Below are 17,060 nucleotides of genomic sequence, written 5' to 3'. Positions count from 1 at the left end.
GCCGTCTTCAGTGGAAGAGGGAATCTGGCGCGCATACTTTGTGGGGAACGCTTCCCAGAGGGTTACTCACTCCCCGCTCCTCAGAGGCTGCGGGGCCCGAGGAGCCACGAGGGGCGCTAAGCTTGCCGGGAAGTGCGGCGCAGGCCGGAAGTGCGGCGCGTTCGGCACAGGGCTCGCCGGGAAATGTAGTCCTTCGGGGCGGCCTGGGGCGGTGGCCGCACGTCCACCCGGTGGCAGATCGGGCGTGGACCCGGGATGGCTGGGCCGGGGGGCTCGGGAGGCCCGATTGGGGCCGGGGCCCTGGCAGGCAGCGCAAGGTCCAAGGTAGCCCCGAGTGTGGACTTTGACCACAGCTGCTCGGACAGTGTTGAGTACCTGACACTCAACTTCGGGCCCTTCGAGACAGTGCATCGTTGGCGGCGCCTCCCGCCCTGCGACGAGTTCGTGGGGGCCCGGTACGGCGGCTTGGGGATGGGGGTGTGTGTGAGGAGGTCCCGGGGCGGGGTCCAGGGGCCGAGGCCGGGGCGTGGTGTCCAGGAGTGGGATCTGGTAATGGGGGGTGGGGAGGAAGTGGTGATGTCCTGGATGATGTCGAGGCCTTAGGAGGGTGTTCTGAGGAAGTCTCAGAGGGAGGTGGCCTGGGGCAGGGTACTAAAGGGTGTTTATGGGTCTGGAGCTGGGTTCCCAGGTGCTCTGCAGTGGGGCGAGGAGTCCAGAGAGTCCCAGGGCAATGTCAGGGTCCCCGTATACAGGGTCCTGGGGTACTTGTGGAATTTGGGGATCTCTAGCGATCTTGGGCAGTTGGGAGGTGTTACCTGATTTCTGCTGCAGCCTGGGTGCTTAGTCTCATTTGTTGGCTGCCCCCAGGAGGGTCCCAGCCTCACTGCCAGCCACCCCTTCTTTCTTTTCCAGGCGCAGCAAGCACACAGTGGTGGCCTATAAAGACGCCATCTATGTATTTGGTGGAGATAATGGGTGAGTGAGCGTGAGCATCAGGGTGTTTGGACCAGGGAGGGAGAAACATGGTGGTTCTAACTGGGTTAGTTCTAACTGGGTTAGCTAAGTCCTCAGCCTTTGTTTCTCCACATGAGAGACCCTACCCTCAAGGCCCTCTGCACAGCATTCAGTGGGTAGCACATGCTTGGGACACACAAATGTGCCTCTTGTTCTGAGCGAGTGGACACGGCCTTGAAAGAAAGACATCCGGGCGCCTGGGTGGCTCAGTGGGTTAAGCCGCTGCCTTCGGCTCAGGTCATGATCTCAGGGTCCTGGGATCGAGTCCCGCATCGGGCTTTCTGCTCAGCAGGGAGCCTGCTTCCTCCTCTCTCTCTCTGCCTGCCTCTCTGCCTACTTGTAATCTCTCTCTGTCAAATAAATAAATAAAATCTTTAAAAAAAAAAAAAAAAGAAAGAAAGACATCCGCTCTGGCTGCCACCCTCCCCAGACACTTTTCATTCTCTGCCCTTCTCTCTGGGCTTTATCAACATGCCCCACATGGCAGCGTTTAGAGGACAGTTTTATTTATTTTTCCTATTTCGCACTTTTTGTAAAGGTTTTCCCACATTGCTAGAAATTCCTGGGAAACAGCTTTCCTGACAATGACCTGGTATTCTGTTGGTTGGGACACCTCCATGCCAGGAACTGTTCCCAGTTAGGTTGTGGCTGGTTTCCTTGGGTGAGAGATAATGGCAGAGGCAAACCTTTGGTCTGTGCAGCTGGTTCCCCCGGGTGGCATTCCCCTAAGACCCATTCCCAGAGGGAAAGAACTGTTTTAGCTCTTATCATGGGCTGGGCCCTGTTAAGTACTAGGTGTGGGCATAGCCTACGTGCTTGGAGAGGAGAAGGGGGCCTGGTCTGGGCTGGGAAGCTTTCCTGGAGGGGTTGATGACCTGAAAGATAAGTCGGAGTGAATCGGGTAAAAGAGGACGAGTGTCCTAAGCAGAGGAATCAGCATGGGCAATGGCCCGGGATTGGGGAATGCAGAATGGCACCAGGCCTGGAGTCTGGGCAGGGCTTCCCTCCCCCCATTCATTCTTTGATGTGGTCAGGAAAGGCGGGGGATGCCCACCAGGGCTCTGGGAGGCTCAGGAGCCTGCTAGATGTGGGGTTGAGGCTTGAACTTTGGTCTCCTGGATAGACCCGGCTCAGTTTAAGTCAAAGCTTTGTGACTTTGGGCTCGGGTAGGTGGCTTAACAGCATTAACTGCATCGTGGTCTCCTCCTCTGTATAAGGGGCGGCCATACGCCCTGCTTTTGCAGTGTGCTCCTGGGGGTCAGTGAGCACCAAACTGGGAAGGGCTCCGGATGGAGGTGTTCTGCGGGTATAGTGTTTGCACCTGACCTGTTCTACTCAGGAGTCCATCCCTTCCCTTCAACTATAGGACTTCGTCTGAAGCCCAGAATGGCTGGCCTCTGATTGGTTCTGCAGCCTTGGTTTTTCAGGACTCCCTGCGGGGTGTGTGTGTGTGTGACTTGGTGCTGGTGGGGTTCACAGGACCCTATGAGGACCTGCAGACCAGGCAGAATGGCCCTGGCTTCCATCCTGTCTCCCCCACAGCCTCTTCCTCATGAGCAGTCAGAGGGATCTGCAAATGCAAGTCTCATTGTATTCCTCCTCAGCCCATAGCCCCGGGATGGCTCCCTTCCCTCTGACTAGGAGCCTGAGCTGTCCTGGCTATCAACAAGGCCCTATACACTTGTGCCTGCCCTGCTCCTCTGCCCTTGTTTTGCACTGTGCTGGGCCACATCACTGCCTCGCTGTGTTCTGAGCGAACCAAGCATCTCCTGCTTGGACCCTTGTACTGGTGGTTCCCTCCTTCCCGCCCTTCCCACCTCTCTTTAGAATATGCTGTGAGTGAGGCCTTCCCCACCGCCTGGGCCAGCTGTCGGCCCTCCCTCCCCTTCTGCACCTCTTGCTTTCTCCATGGTAAGAGCACAGATCTCACGGGATCATCTCAGTGTCATCTCAAAGCACACAACTCTGTCCTCCACCAGGGCGGGACCTTACCCAGTACACGGACAATTCAGTAAGTGTGTGTTCCATGAAGGAATGAAAGAGGAAGAGGCATCTGCTCAGAGATGTTCACTGCAGGCTTAATGACAACCCCCAGACTGGAGAAGGTGGGGGGTCCAGCCCAGGGCAGTAGCGGGGAGCATCCCTAGGAGTGTTCTGTAGCAGGTAATGTTGTCCTGGCAACTGTGTAGCAATGAGCAGAAAGACTGGCTACAATGTGGCACCAAGAAACAGGGTACAGATTTGTCTCACTCTGGGTGCAACTTTGCAAAGATGGACTGGGTACAAAGAAAGATGGCTTCCTGCAGTGTCCGATAGGGGGAGGGGGAGAAAGGGAGGGGAAGGAGGGGCAGATGGGAGAGGGGAGAAATGACAGTCACATCTCTGCTTCCTGGCTACTGGCTTCCTGACTGCATGGCCTTAGACAAACCCTTCATCTCCCAGGCCCCTTCCTCTTCTGTAAATGCAGGTGGGGAGCACAGCCCCCTGCTACAGACTGAGGGAGGGGTGCAGGGGGGATCCTGTACAGGCCTGGCCTGCAAGGGGTGCCAGGCCCCTGTTAATTGACTCCCTTTTTCGTTCTTACTGACACGGGTGTGGTGGTAACATTGCAGGTCCTGGTACATGGCCAGTGGATTTGTTTCCTGTTTTATTGTATCTTGAATGTAGTTACATTGGCTTTCCAATAAAGAGGAGGAAGGAAGATTAGAGAGGAGCAAAAGGGCCTCCCCGGAGACGTGGGAAGCTCTGCCTTGTAGCACAACCTCAGAGAAGGGGGCGCTGAGACTTGGGAGTGAGAGTAGGGGGTCCTGGAGCCTGGCGTGAGGTGTGAGCCCTCAAGCAGTCAGGATCATGCTTTGGACCTGACCCCAGGCAGGCGGGTCCCACATGCGTCACCGCCCTGGTACCCGCACCAGGGGGGCGCGCCCTTTGTGGTCCCTCCCTGGTCCCTCAGGCATCAGCTGGTTGCTGAATCCCCATGATGGCCCCACCCCCACCACCTGGGCTGCAGTGTCCATCTCCTGGGTCCTGGAGATCAGACCGGGACCAACCCAGGACCGACCCCAACCTGTCCCTGGCTGTCTTTCAGGAAGACCATGCTCAACGACCTCCTGCGGTTCGATGTGAAAGACTGCTCCTGGTGCAGGTGGGTGGCCGTGGAGTCCCAGCCCCCCTTTCCCCGAGAACTCCGTAGCCCTGTGCTGGCCCCAACTACTAGCAGACTCCTGCTGGGGAAAGCTAGAGACCGGCTTCGGGGAGGAGAAAACAGTGGCCTTTAGTGTTCCCCTCTGTCTCCTGGGTTCCTTTCTCAGTCTACAACTCAGATTGATTATTCTGAATCCTCTTAATCACGGGGGTCTGTTGGATTGGTTCCTGGTCCTCGCATTGTGCCTCCAGAGAGCCCTGCAGTCACCGGGCCTTCTCCTGGGCAGGGAGCTGCTGTGGGATTTGACACTGGGAGTGGGGGGAGGAGGCATCGGCTGTTGGGTCCTTCCAGGACCGACCCTATGCTGCAGTGGGGTGCTGCCCAGGGGCTGGCAGTCGGCGAGGGGCCTTCGTGGGGCCTCTCCTCTGCCCGGAGACCCCACATGGGTAGTGGGCCAAATGCAAGCCCTGGCCACCTCCGCCAGACGGCTCTCCCAGCTGTGTGGCCTTGGGCAAGGCACTGCCCTCTCTGAGCACAGCAGATCTGTACCCATCTGTTCCAGTCTCCAGCCCTGCCCAGGGGGCAGCTCTCAACTGAAGGGGAGAAAGGGATCCCAGGATTCGGAGGTGCGGGGCTGGCCGGGCACTACTGCTCCTGAGCTCCGCCATTGGCTTGTGCGGGAGGAGCACAGAACCTCCGAGTCACCTGGGTGCCCCACTGTGGACAGCTCTGTGTGCCTCTGCCAGTCCCTCTGTGGCAGGGTCTCACCGCCCCCTTTGGATGGAGGAGGATGTCCAGGCCCAGGGTGGCATCACTGAGTGCTGGGATTACTGTAGAAGTTTATGTCTTGTTCCTCTCGCCTTGGCTTTCATAACATAGCCAATAGTTACACATTAATTTTAAGAATCACCCTCAAGACTACAATCCTTCACTAATAATTGCTTAAGGATAACACTCTGAAAAGGAGCAGCCCCAGGAAAGAGGTAGAAATGGGGTTTTAGTTCAATAAGGAACGTGTGTGGTCAGCGGCTGCTGGAGTGGGGACACGGCACCACCGAGGGCGCCCAGATGGCAGCTGCGGGCCGAGTTGCTCTCTGCTGTTGAGTCCGAAAAGCAGATGTTACAAAATACCCACCCCGTGACTCCATTGACAAAACTCCTCAGAGGCATTAAGCATAGAAAAGTGTGTGTGTATGTGTGTGTGTGTGTGTGTGTTGGGGTGGGAGGTGACTTAAAGCTACAGATGGAGCTTTCTGGCAAGTCTTTTCGCTGGTTCTGTGTTTCCTCCTTTATCAGTCATTTTTGTTCCAAGTTTCTATAATGAGGGGCATCTGGGTGGCTCAGTTAGTGGAACATCCGACTCTTGGTCTCAGCTCCTGTCTTGATCTCAGGGTCGGGAGTTCAAGCCCCGTGTTGGACTCCATGTTGGTCCCTGTGGAGCCTGCTGAAAAATATAAAAATATAAAGTTTCTATAATGAGATAGGTATTGCCTATAAAATGCAAAAATGAAAGGAATCCCGGGGTTGGCAGGGGGTGCCCTGTGTGGCTTGGACTGCACAGCTGATCCCTGCTGACTCACCACCTCCCTCCCCACCCTTCAACTTATCCCCCCCCAACACCAGGGCCTTCACCACCGGCACCCCGCCGGCCCCCCGCTACCACCACTCAGCTGTTGTCTACGGAAGCAGCATGTTCGTCTTCGGTGAGCTGCCTCTTACCTCCGGGGCCCCGTGCCCTCTTTGGGGCTCACAGCTCCCTTGTCCTGCCACCTGGCCCAGGGCTCACTTGCGGTGCCCGGCCAGTCTCTCTCTGTCCATATGCTGTCTTTTTCCGCCGGAGTCCTCTGGGTTCCTGCACTGGCCTAGGGGCCTCGCAAGGGCCCCTGTGGCCCTGTGGGTCCCTTTCCCTCACTGTGCCACTCTCGAGGGGTTGGAATGGTCTGCCTTTGTGACCGGGCGGGAGGGTGGTGGCTCTCTTCCCTCCTCTGTCACTCCACCAGGGGCAGAGGACAGGGTTCTGCTCATTTCTGGATCCCCAGAGCCCAGGGCGGGGTCAGGCAGGCAGTAGGTTCTCCCCAAGGTTGACAGAGGGAGTCCCACGACACGTCTAGAGAGGCCAGCCTTTTGCCCCTGCCTCCTGGGGTTTGAAGCCTCGGAGAGGCTGTCTTTGGGTATGACCGTTTCTCCCTCTCTCCACCCAGGGGGCTACACTGGGGACATTTACTCCAATTCTAACTTGAAGAATAAAAATGACCTTTTTGAATATAAGTTTGCAACTGGCCAGTGGACGGAGTGGAAGATTGAAGGACGGTGAGAGACTTCGCTGAAACCTTTAGGGGGTGAGGGGTGTCCTAAAGGCTCCTGCACTGGGTCCCCTGTAGCCTTACAGAAGAAGAGCCCGAGGCCCAGAGAGGACTGAGTTGTGCTCACTCCCAGCTGTGCCTGTCTGAGGCCTCCTCCCTGCCCTTAGATTCTCTCCTTTCAAAGTGCAGAGGGGGCCCCAGTGGACTGCTGATGGGTGCTTCTCTGGTCCTGCTTGGTGCGGAACACCCCTCCCCCCCGGCTTTGATATTTTGGTGTTGGCTGGGAGGGGGCTTTACCCTGTGAACATCTGAATTCCTCATCCTCCTGCCCCTGCCTCATGAACTCAGCCTCATGACCCCCGGCTGGCATCCCCAGAGCCCTGGCGTCAGCAAATGTAGGTGTGGCAGCTCTGGGGGCCCGGCTGGCCCCATGGGGCTGGGTGGCCTCGCTCCTCACCCCAACCTTGCATTACAGGTTGCCAGTCGCCAGGTCCGCCCACGGTGCCACGGTGTACAGTGACAAGCTGTGGATCTTCGCTGGCTACGATGGCAATGCCAGGTAGGGGGTGCCCAGCCCCAGCCCCCCACCTCTGAGCAACCCCGCTGGTGTCCTGAGCCCCAGACCGGGCCTTCCTGGCGGGGTCAGGCTCGGGCTGGCAGGGAGTCTCAGGAGGGTCGTGTGCACAGGAGTGAGGGGAAGAAGATGGTGGGTGGGATGGGGGCAGAGAGCGACTGAGGGGCACTCCGGCCCATTCCCACCGAGGACGCCTCCTGGGGGCATCCAAGGGGGCAGCAGGCCAGGCCCACCCTTGCACAGCTGTTTGCAGGCGTGCTGGTCTCTCCTGGCTGCACTGGGTGTTGGGTGGGTGTTGGGTTGGCTGGGGGTTGTCAGAGCTGTGGGGTGGATGGTGGCCCCCTGAATTGCTGCGTGAAAATCCTCAGGCCCAAAGTGAAGAGGGACCCTGAGGAGCCTATGTGAGCACGTGGTGGCAGAAGCAGGCCTCAGACCCAGCCCCTCCCCTGTGGACGACAACACAGGGTTCCTGCCTGTGTACCGGGCATTTTCCCCCTCATTTTAGACAATTGACTTTACTGTATTTTTCCGATTATAAAAGTAGCATGTGCTCATTCGCCAAGATCTCAGCATCATAGAAACTCCAAGGGGTAGGGCACCTGGCAGGCTCAGTTGAAAGAGCTTGATCTTGGGGTTGTGAGTTTGAGCCCCATGGTGGGTGTGGCAGTTACTAAAAAAAATTAATTAAAAAAGAAGAAGGACCAGCTCCAAGCGGTGACAACGATAGTAGTAGTTTCTTCTCTCTCTTTTTTGAACAGATTTTATTTAATTAATTAATTAATTAATTAATTTTTAAAAGATTTTATTTATTTATCAGTAAGAGAGAGAGTGAGCACAGGCAGAGGCAGAGGGAGAAGCAGCCTCCCTGCTGAGCAAGGAGCCAGATGTGGGACTCAATCCCCAGATGCTGGGATCATGACCCGAGCCGAAGGCAGCTGTTCAACCAACTGAGCCACACAGGCGTCCCCAGATTTTATTTATTTGGGGCTTTTATTTATTTGGGGCTCTAAGCCTGGGTGGCTTAGAGGGTTGAGCATCTGCCTTCGGCTCAGGTCATGATCCCAGGGTCCTGCTTCGGACTCCCTGCTCAGCCAGGAGCCTGCTGCTCCCCCTGCTCATATTCAGTCTCTCTCTCTCTGATAAATAAATGGAATCTTTAAAATAAAAAAAAAAAATTATTTGACAGAGACACAGTGAGAGAGGGAACATAAGCAGTGGGAGTGGGAGAGGGAGAAGCAGGCTTCCCACCAATCAGGGAGCCTGATCCAGCGCTTGACCCCAGGACCCTGAGACCGTGACCCGAGCCGAAGGTAGATGCTTAACAACTGAGCCACCCAGGTGCCCGTTAGTGGTAGCTTCTGCGAGTGTTGCCTCTTAGCCCCCAAGAGTCAGCCCAATGAGATCAACATTGCCACAGTGGCTAGACATTGTGCATGAGACCACGTGTTCCTGTCTGGCAGGGTGCATAGAGAAGGGATTCAGGCAGCCCCCCTGCCCTGAAGCTCCCACCTCATGGCTGCTCCCTAGGCCCCTGATCAGAGCTCTATGTGATGTGTCCCTCCCTGGAGCCATCCCTCCTGGCTGGCCCCAGGCCCACCCTGCCGCCAGCCCCAGCTGCGGAGATCCTGACTCCCCTGTCCTAACACAGGTTGAATGACATGTGGACCATTGGCCTCCAGGACCGAGAGCTCACATGCTGGGAGGAGGTGAGTTTGCGGGGCCAGGGTGGGGCAGGAGAGGCAGGGAGGTGAGGGTTTGGGGGGGCCAGAGGAGGGGCTGCTTTGTTCCTCTTGCCAAAGCCCAGCCTCGTCCTCAGCCACCTCCTTGCCGACTTCCTGCCCTATCTCCGCTGTCCTTACCTAGTGACAAAAGGCTCTGGGTTTTGCATCGAGTCACGTCTGGTGACTGGTGCAGCTTGGGTAGAACCCACCCTTACTTGAACACAGCGAGTTCAGCCTGCTGGCGGGTGTCCTGCTCGTTGCTCTTTCTGGGCGATCTGTCCGACTGCTCCGTTGTCTCCCCCCTGGGTTATCTTCCCCTTGTAGTGATGATTTTTAGCCTCAACTGTTAGAAACTGGGCCCATTTTAGGTGGACAAGGTGGGGCTCTTCTCCGTTCTACAGAAATTAGTCAGGAACCCTGACTGATGGAAGAAGTTTCAAGAATGAAAGTCGTCCCAATTCAGCGGTGTCACCCGCACACCCGGTCCCATGAGGGCCCTGGCTGAGCTGCCTTCCCCACCCCAGGTGGCTCAGAGCGGCGAGATCCCGCCGTCCTGCTGCAACTTCCCAGTGGCTGTGTGCCGGGACAAGATGTTCGTGTTCTCGGGGCAGAGTGGAGCCAAGATAACCAACAACCTCTTTCAGTTCGAATTCAAAGACAAGACGTGAGTGCCCTGGTGCTGGGACTGGTGGTGGGCACCCCTGACGGCTGCCTGGCTGGCATCATGCCTCCGCCCTTTGCTCCCCAACCCTCGTCCCCACAGAGGTGGAACAAACACACCCGGCCTGGTTGAGGCTCTGCAAGGGGGGCACATCCCGCTGTGTGGGCCTCACACAGGTACCATCTCCCATGGAGACACACTGCTGGTGTGAGGTGCTTAGCACGGAGTCTCCTACAGAGCTCCTCCGCACCCCCCGAGATGGGCATTGAGGGCCCCTGCCACCGGAGTTGGGCTTTTTGCAGGCAGATCTCCTGCCTGCTGGCAGGGGCAGCAGGTGCCGGGGCAGTAGTGGGCAGCAGCTTGGAGCCAGATGGCGTGGCCCGCCTGGCCAGGATCATTTGGGTTTCAAAGAAAGGATGTGCTGGAAGGTGTTGGGAAGTCTTGGGAGGGTGGTGGATGTAGGAGCAGCATCAGAAGGTGGGGTCCTGGGAGTCCTGGGAGCAAGGACTTACTTGGCTGTGGGAATTATCACACGTGTCCGAGTTGTGGACACATCTCTGTTCCACGGAGAGTGGGATTGCCTCACCGTATGGAGGCCACCCCTCCTGCCTGCTGCTGCTGCCTGCTTTATGGCTGGAGGGGCCTACGGGGGCACAGGCAGAGTGGCTGCTAGAGGGAAAGGGGATGAGGGGCACTGGACGGATGCGCTTAGGCCCTGCTTTGAGCCGGCTGGGTGCCCCAGGCGGAGGACGTTGGGGAGTCAGAGCCTCCACTCCAGCACTGGGTTCCTCTTATATGCCCCCAGGTGGACGCGCATCCCCACCGAGCATCTGCTTCGTGGCTCCCCACCGCCCCCGCAGCGGCGCTATGGGCACACCATGGTGGCCTTTGACCGCCACCTCTATGTGTTTGGGGGTGCAGCAGACAACACACTGCCTAATGAGCTGCACTGCTACGATGTGGACTTCCAGACTTGGGAGGTCGTCCAGCCCAGCTCTGACAGCGAGGCAAGTGCTGTCCGGAACAGTGGCCGTGGCTCCCGAGGCGGGGCTGGGGAGTTGTGGCCCAGGGGGGCTGGGATCCTGACTTAGCTGCCCCTGATGCCCCACAGCTTCCCACAGCCTCGGGGGGGCTCTCCGGGAGGCTCCAGACAGCCGACCAGAGCAAGGAGCCAGGATGACTGAGGCCCAAGGCCCTGGACACCTGTCTTGGCCTGACCCGAGGCCCTGGGCCCCTGTTCTCCATTCTTCCAATCTGCGGGCTTTCAACATGGCACTTCTGGCCCTGTCTGCACAGTGCTGAGGGTGTCCTGCCAAAACACCCAGCCTGAGTGCTGCTGGTGTCCCATCTGAGCTGTGCCGCCAGGACCCCTCAAGCCCGTGGCTTAGCCCCTCCCAGATGTGGCTCTAAGCACTCTTGCTCTTGAGCAAGGTTGGCAGGAGGTTGGTGTCTGCTGCCCGGCCTGGCCCTGGCAGACTGGTTCCATGCTCACGTGTCCATCCCCTCCAGGTGGGCGGGGCTGAGGTGCCAGAGCGAGCATCGTCTTCTGAGGAGGCGCCTGGCCTGGCCTCTGAGGACCGAGGTGGCTTCAAGAAGTCTCGCGATGTATTTGGCCTGGACTTCGGCACCACCACAGCCAAGCAGCCGTCCCCACCAGCATCTGAGGTGAGGGTTGGGACCCTGACTACTGTCACTGCCACCCCCCCAGTGCCAGTCCTGTGGCCAGCCCCTTTCACAGATGGGCAGACCGAGGCTCAGAGAAGTACTGGTCGGGGTTACTTACCGTCTCCACACCCCTTTCCACCCAGCTGCCAAGCGGAAGGCTCTTCCACGCAGCCGCGGTGATCTCAGATGCCATGTACATCTTTGGGGGCACGGTGGACAACAACATCCGCAGCGGGGAGATGTACCGGTTCCAGGTGGGGCTGGTGGGCTGACAGCAGGGGGGCTGTCCAGGGTGGATGGGCTGGGGATGCGTCACCCTGAGGAGGGTAGGGGCTGGGCCAGTGGCCACACTGGGATCTCCTTCGGCAGTTCTCCTGTTACCCCAAGTGCACGCTGCATGAGGACTACGGGCGTCTGTGGGAGAGCCGCCAGTTCTGCGATGTGGAATTTGTGCTGGGCGAGGTGGGTGCTCTCCCTGTGCCCAGCCTGCCTGCCACCCTGCAGGGTGAGGGCTGTGTCCCGAGGCACTACTGGCCTCCCACTCGCCCCTGAAATCCCAGACCCCCCTGCACTGGGGCCGGCGGGGCCTCCATCCCTGCCAGGAGGAGGGTCTCATGTTGCCCACCAAGGTGTCATTCTTGCTATAGAAAGAGGAATGCGTGCAGGGCCATGTGGCCATCGTCACTGCTCGGAGCCGCTGGCTCCGCAGGAAGATCGTGCAGGCACGGGAACGGCTGGCCCAGGTGAGGTGTGGCCCTGCCCCTCTGGCCAGGGCGGCAGCAGCCCTGGGGCACCCCTGAGCTCCCCTTCCTCTCCCTGCAGAAACTGGAGGAGGAGGCAGCCCCGGCTCCCAGGGAGGTCCCTGGTGGGGCAGCAGGGGGAGCCCGGCCACCCCTGTTGCACGTGGCCATCCGTGAGGCTGAGGCCCGGCCCTTTGAAGTGCTCATGCAGTTCCTCTACACGGACAAGATCAAGTACCCGCGGAAAGGTGCAGTGGTGAGGGGTGTGGGGAGCAGGGTGGGCAGGTGGACAGCCTGAGACTCAGTGGCCATGACCACCTGCGACCACTCGTGTGGTGGAGTTGCTGTCCACTGTCCTGGATGTCCACGGAAGGAGCCCCGGGTCCTGTCCTTCCTTCTGTTCTGCCCCATGCCTCCTCCCTCTTCGTGCGTCCATGAGGCTCAGGGAGTTCTGGGCTGCAGGCCACGTGGAGGACGTGCTGCTCGTCATGGACGTGTACAAGCTGGCCCTGAGCTTCCAGCTCTGCCGCCTGGAGCAGCTGTGCCGACAGTACATCGAAGCCTCCGTGGACCTGCAGAATGTGCTGGTTGTGTGCGAGAGCGCCGCCAGGCTGCAGCTGGGCCAGTTAAAGGTGCGGCCGGCATGCAGGGCCCACGGTGCCTGCCTACAGCCACTGGCAGTCTGGCAACCCTCCCTTCCCTCATCCCCCGCAAGCCATCCCATTCGGGCTGCTGCCCCATGGGCCAAGGCCTGACCCTGCCTGCCTGCTCCGGCTTGTGTGTCCCAGGAGCACTGCTTGAACTTCGTGGTGAAGGAGTCCCACTTCAACCAGGTGATCATGATGAAGGAGTTCGAGCGCCTCTCTTCGCCACTGATCGTGGAGATCGTGCGGCGGAAGCAGCAGCCGCCTCCCCGCACCCCCTCGGAGCAGCCTGTGGACATCGGTAGGGACCCAGGCCCCGTCCCTGAGAGCAACAGACCGGGATGGATGGCATTCGTCTTGGGTAGAGATGGGAGCTGTGGAAGGACCTGCCCGGCCTTCAGGGTGGGGTCTGTGTGCAAGGGACCCAGAGTGCTTCTGGGTCTCAGGGACATGGACAGACAGCTCTCGGGCTCCCTGGAAGGAAGACGCCCCGACCCACAGGGCATCCTGAGGGCGGGGATTCTCCTGAGCACGTTTCTGAAGGAGGACACAGGGCTCCTGTCTGGCAAGGGTGGCTGCCCGGACTAACATCAGGTTTGAGGGCTCCCATCCACGGTCACAGTGACTAGACCCTGAGCTACTCTTCTAGGTGTGCCCACCCTTTGGGGCCTAGTGAGGGGCAAGCACAGTCTCGAACACTTAAGATGTTCTGGTGCCTCCCTTGTCCCCACCTAGCCCGGGAAGGGACAGCACAGTCTCATTCATCCCCTGACTCCCCAGGGCCTGTGCTGCCTCTGGCCGTTGGCCGTGAGTGACATGTGTCAGGACACAGTACTTGCCAGGACCAGAGAGAGCTTAATAAGCACAAGGGAGGGGAGGAGGGCTCGCAGGGCTGAGTTGGGGAGATCAGACTCTGGGGGGCAGGCCAGAGTAGGGCTTCTGCCCCCAGGGGTGGTATTTTCAGGGCAGCAAGATGGGCAAGAAGCAGTGTCCATGGAGCCCTGAGGCCCAGATGGCTCAGGGTCTGCTGGGGGAGCAAGAGGCTTCTGCTCAAGGTCCCCCCACACTACCCCTGTGGCTCCCCCCCAGGCACATCTCTGATCCAGGACATGAAGGCATACCTGGAGGGAGCAGGTGCGGAGTTCTGTGACATCACTCTGCTACTGGACGGGCACCCGAGACCGGCCCACAAGGCCATCCTGGCCGCCCGCTCCAGGTGGGTGGAGGGGGTGGTGTGTGGTGGTGGAGCCAGGCAGGCCTGCATTTGCTGCAAAGCCAGCAAATGCCTGCATTTGCTGCGAGCCAGGAACCCCCCGCCCCTGTCTGCAGCTACTTTGAGGCCATGTTCCGGTCCTTCATGCCAGAGGACGGCCAGGTGAACATCTCCATCGGGGAGATGGTGCCCAGCAGACAGGCCTTCGAGTCCATGCTGCGCTACATCTACTACGGGGAGGTCAACATGCCGCCCGAGGACTCTCTGCATCCTCCCGCCAGGGGGCGCTCCCAGGGCCCACCTCAGGCGGCTTTGGAGACTGGCAGACTGGTCCCGGCTCCTAGTATTCCCTGGTGCTCTCCCGGGGTTCCCTGAAGGGGTTGGTAGGCAGGCACAGAGGGTCTGCAGCCAGGAGGGGTGGGTGGATTCTTGACCCTCATCACTGCCCAGAGGAAGGGGTCGGTCAACGTCCCATGTGACAGGTGAGTAGATCACCACGGTGGGATTCCTGGTCACGTCACTTCTTAGGGGTCTGAACTGGGTGCGAGAGTACTTCCAGGGCTCTGAGGCCATGGTCAGTCCTGCAAATGGGAATGTGGGTGTTTTCTTGGGAGAGGCTTTCTGGGATTTTTTCGGGTCTGGACAAAGCCCTGAGTACTTCAGAGTCTGTGTAGAGAGCAAGTTGGATGGGAGCCCTGGTCCAGCGCCTGGTGTCAGGGTGAGTTTCCTTGTTCTGAGCAGGCAGGAGGCAGCTCAGGTTTCCTCTGTCTCTGCGGGGCCTGGGGCTCCAGCTGCATCCTCCCCGGGGAGATGGGCAGGTGGCGGGAGGACAAGCTCCTTGGGCCGGCAGCTCCTTAACTAGCCCCCAGCTACCTGTTTGCGGCCCCCTACTATTACGGCTTCTACAACAACCGGCTGCAGGCGTACTGCAAGCAGAACCTGGAGATGAACGTGACTGTGCAGAATGTACTGCAGGTAACTCATGGGTGCCCACGGGCCTCCTTGAAGCCCTGGGCGGGGGGGCGGTGGCTGAGAGAGGGAACAGCCCCTCAAGGAACCTGCTGTTCCAGATCCTGGAGGCAGCCGACAAGACGCAGGCGCTGGACATGAAGCGGCACTGCCTGCACATCATCGTGCACCAGTTCACCAAGGTCAGGGCCCTCCCAGCCCCGAACTGGCCGGCTGGCCCTTGGCATTGGCTTTGGCTGGGTGCAGGGTGGGGCGCACGGAAGCAGCTTCTCTCCTGCGGCAGTAGGCCTGGGGGCGGTGTTGGGGGGGGCACTCGGTCAGCCCATATCCTGGCTCGCCAGAGCTCGGGTGTGTGTGTGTGGGTGGACTCTGAAGGGCACCCTGGCCCTCACGGGAATCTGGTTCCATCCAGTGTGGGTCTTCCAATTGCCTCCTGCAGGTTTCCAAGCTGCCCACGCTGCGCTCGCTGAGCCAGCAGCTGCTGCTTGACATCATAGACTCCCTGGCCTCCCACATCTCTGACAAGCAGTGCGCGGAGCTGGGCGCTGACATATGAGGGCCCACGTGGTGCCGGCCCACTCAGGAATCACTCTGCTTGCTCCTGCCCTGCCCACTGCAGACTACTGGATCTGCCAGCCAAGGGGCTGGCTTCCCTGAGCCTTCGAAGGGAAAGGGAACACGGGGTCTCTGCCCTGTTTCACTGCTGAGGACACAGGTCCCACAGGGAGTGGATGGTGAAACAGACGCCCCCCCCCCCAACCCCAGCCAGAACCTCTCCTCGGAGGTATGGGTGGGAAGCCAGGGCCCAGCAATGGGAGAGCCCACCATGGAGTTGGTGTGGGGCCGCCTATCCAGCAGGGACTGCATGGCTTGTGGATTTGGCTGCTGGGTCCTATTGCCAAGGCCCCTCTGACATGGGAGCTACACAGTATCCCCTCACCTTCATGGAGGTGGCTGTTAAGGGCCCCTTCTGCCACCCGGTTTGTGAATGGGCACATGGAATTGGACTCCAGATGAATTTTGGGGTGTGAAGGGCCCTGAGTCAGCACCTAGCCTGAAGGGCCACTCTGGCCAGGGCCTGGCTTCCAGAGGAGTTGCAGGATCCCACCCCACTGTGTGCACATCAGGAGCCCCCAGCTGCACCAGGGGGAAGTCAGTGGAGGTGCCCCCCCCCCGGTCCCCATGTATCCCTAATTATTTATTGTCATAGACATGCCATTAAGACCACAGTAGTGCTAATCTACTAGACACACCTCATGGGCATAGGCCCTCCTTGAGCGGGGGACAGATCATGTGTCCCAAGTGCTTGGGACACGCCAGGACTCAGGGTTGGCAACTCCCCGCCTCATCTGAGGTGTCCCAGTTGTGGGAGTGGGGCAGGGCTGTGCTCCAAGGATTCCCAAGGCTGTCTTGCTCCTACACTGCATTAGAGGCTCCTGTCTAGGCTGGAAAGCTAAGGACTGGCCATCTGTCAAGAGAAGGCCCTGGGACTCCACGCTAACATAGAAAGCACTATTCTGCCTCCTTTCTGGCACCAAGAACCCCAGGGACCCTCTTGCCCTAGCTATCAGGAAGCTACTTTGGGGGAAACAATCCTTCACACCTTCCTTCCCATTGTGCCCCCATGCAAACATGGCACCTGCCATGCCTCGGCCCTTACTGAAGAGCCCCAGATGCCTTATAGAGACAGATGGGGAGCCCCAGTGACAGGTAGGCGCCCTCAGGCATGGGGGGGTCCATAAGGCTGCCAGCAAACCAGGAAACGGGCCAGCGCAAGATTAGCCTCTCTGAGCCTGGAAACCCCAGGGAATGATGGACAGACCCTGCTCTATGGTGGACCCTTATAACCAGTTGCTTGACCTTCTCTTCTAAACCCATGAATAAATGAACTTATATACCACAGACCCTAGAAAGCCAATTTCAGAACATTGCGTGGCACTTTCCAGGACTAGGGAGATTTCAGCTATGCTCTTGGGCTATCGTGGCCGAAGCCCAGCAGGGAGATTACGTACATGTGCAGGTAAAACCACCTGGCACCCTGAGCCATTTGCCCATCACAGATGCGGGGAAGCCTACATTCCAGTCAACTTGAACAATGGGGACTCAGGTTGAGGCCAGGATTGCTAGCTGCAAGGGTGCCTCTAAGCTTCCCCACCCCTTCCCAAACCTCTGGTTGCTGGGCCCTTACTACTTGCCAAGCATATAGCACCAGGTCAGAAATTGCCATCTTTGTCTGTTTTTCAGATGAGCCCAGCACAGTGGTTAAGGGGGTAGGTAGCTGGTCTGCAGGTTGGGATTGAGGTGCTATGCTGGGCCAACCAGGCCAGTGGATGGAAGCCATGCAGGTGTCCTTGCAAACTGAATCTGGCCTGGGTTTCATGGGTGTTTTTTTCAGAGAGGTGAGACTGCTT

At 58.9% G+C, this 17,060-nt stretch overlaps 1 protein-coding gene across 1 annotated transcript; it reads left to right on the top strand.

Moving 5' to 3' along the window:
- Positions 1 to 209: 209 nt before the first annotated feature.
- Positions 210 to 16,551, top strand: LZTR1 (leucine zipper like transcription regulator 1). The gene is made up of 21 exons (XM_044243763.1): positions 210 to 455; positions 913 to 975; positions 4,103 to 4,159; positions 5,783 to 5,862; positions 6,361 to 6,469; positions 6,938 to 7,021; positions 8,685 to 8,742; positions 9,282 to 9,421; positions 10,224 to 10,425; positions 10,928 to 11,083; positions 11,227 to 11,337; positions 11,453 to 11,545; positions 11,731 to 11,826; positions 11,906 to 12,071; positions 12,286 to 12,455; positions 12,612 to 12,768; positions 13,557 to 13,683; positions 13,797 to 13,946; positions 14,550 to 14,655; positions 14,751 to 14,831; positions 15,089 to 16,551. The coding sequence occupies exons 1-21, from the start codon at positions 256 to 258 to the stop codon at positions 15,203 to 15,205; spliced, it is 2,523 nt and encodes an 840-aa protein (XP_044099698.1). The 5' UTR covers positions 210 to 255; the 3' UTR covers positions 15,206 to 16,551.
- Positions 16,552 to 17,060: the final 509 nt, after the last annotated feature.

This window comes from Neovison vison, chromosome 3 (genome assembly GCF_020171115.1).
Source record: "Neovison vison isolate M4711 chromosome 3, ASM_NN_V1, whole genome shotgun sequence".
Taxonomy (NCBI): Eukaryota; Metazoa; Chordata; class Mammalia; order Carnivora; family Mustelidae; genus Neogale; species Neogale vison.
Note: the sequence above shows the minus strand (reverse complement) of the source record. Positions and strands in the feature narration are given on the sequence as shown.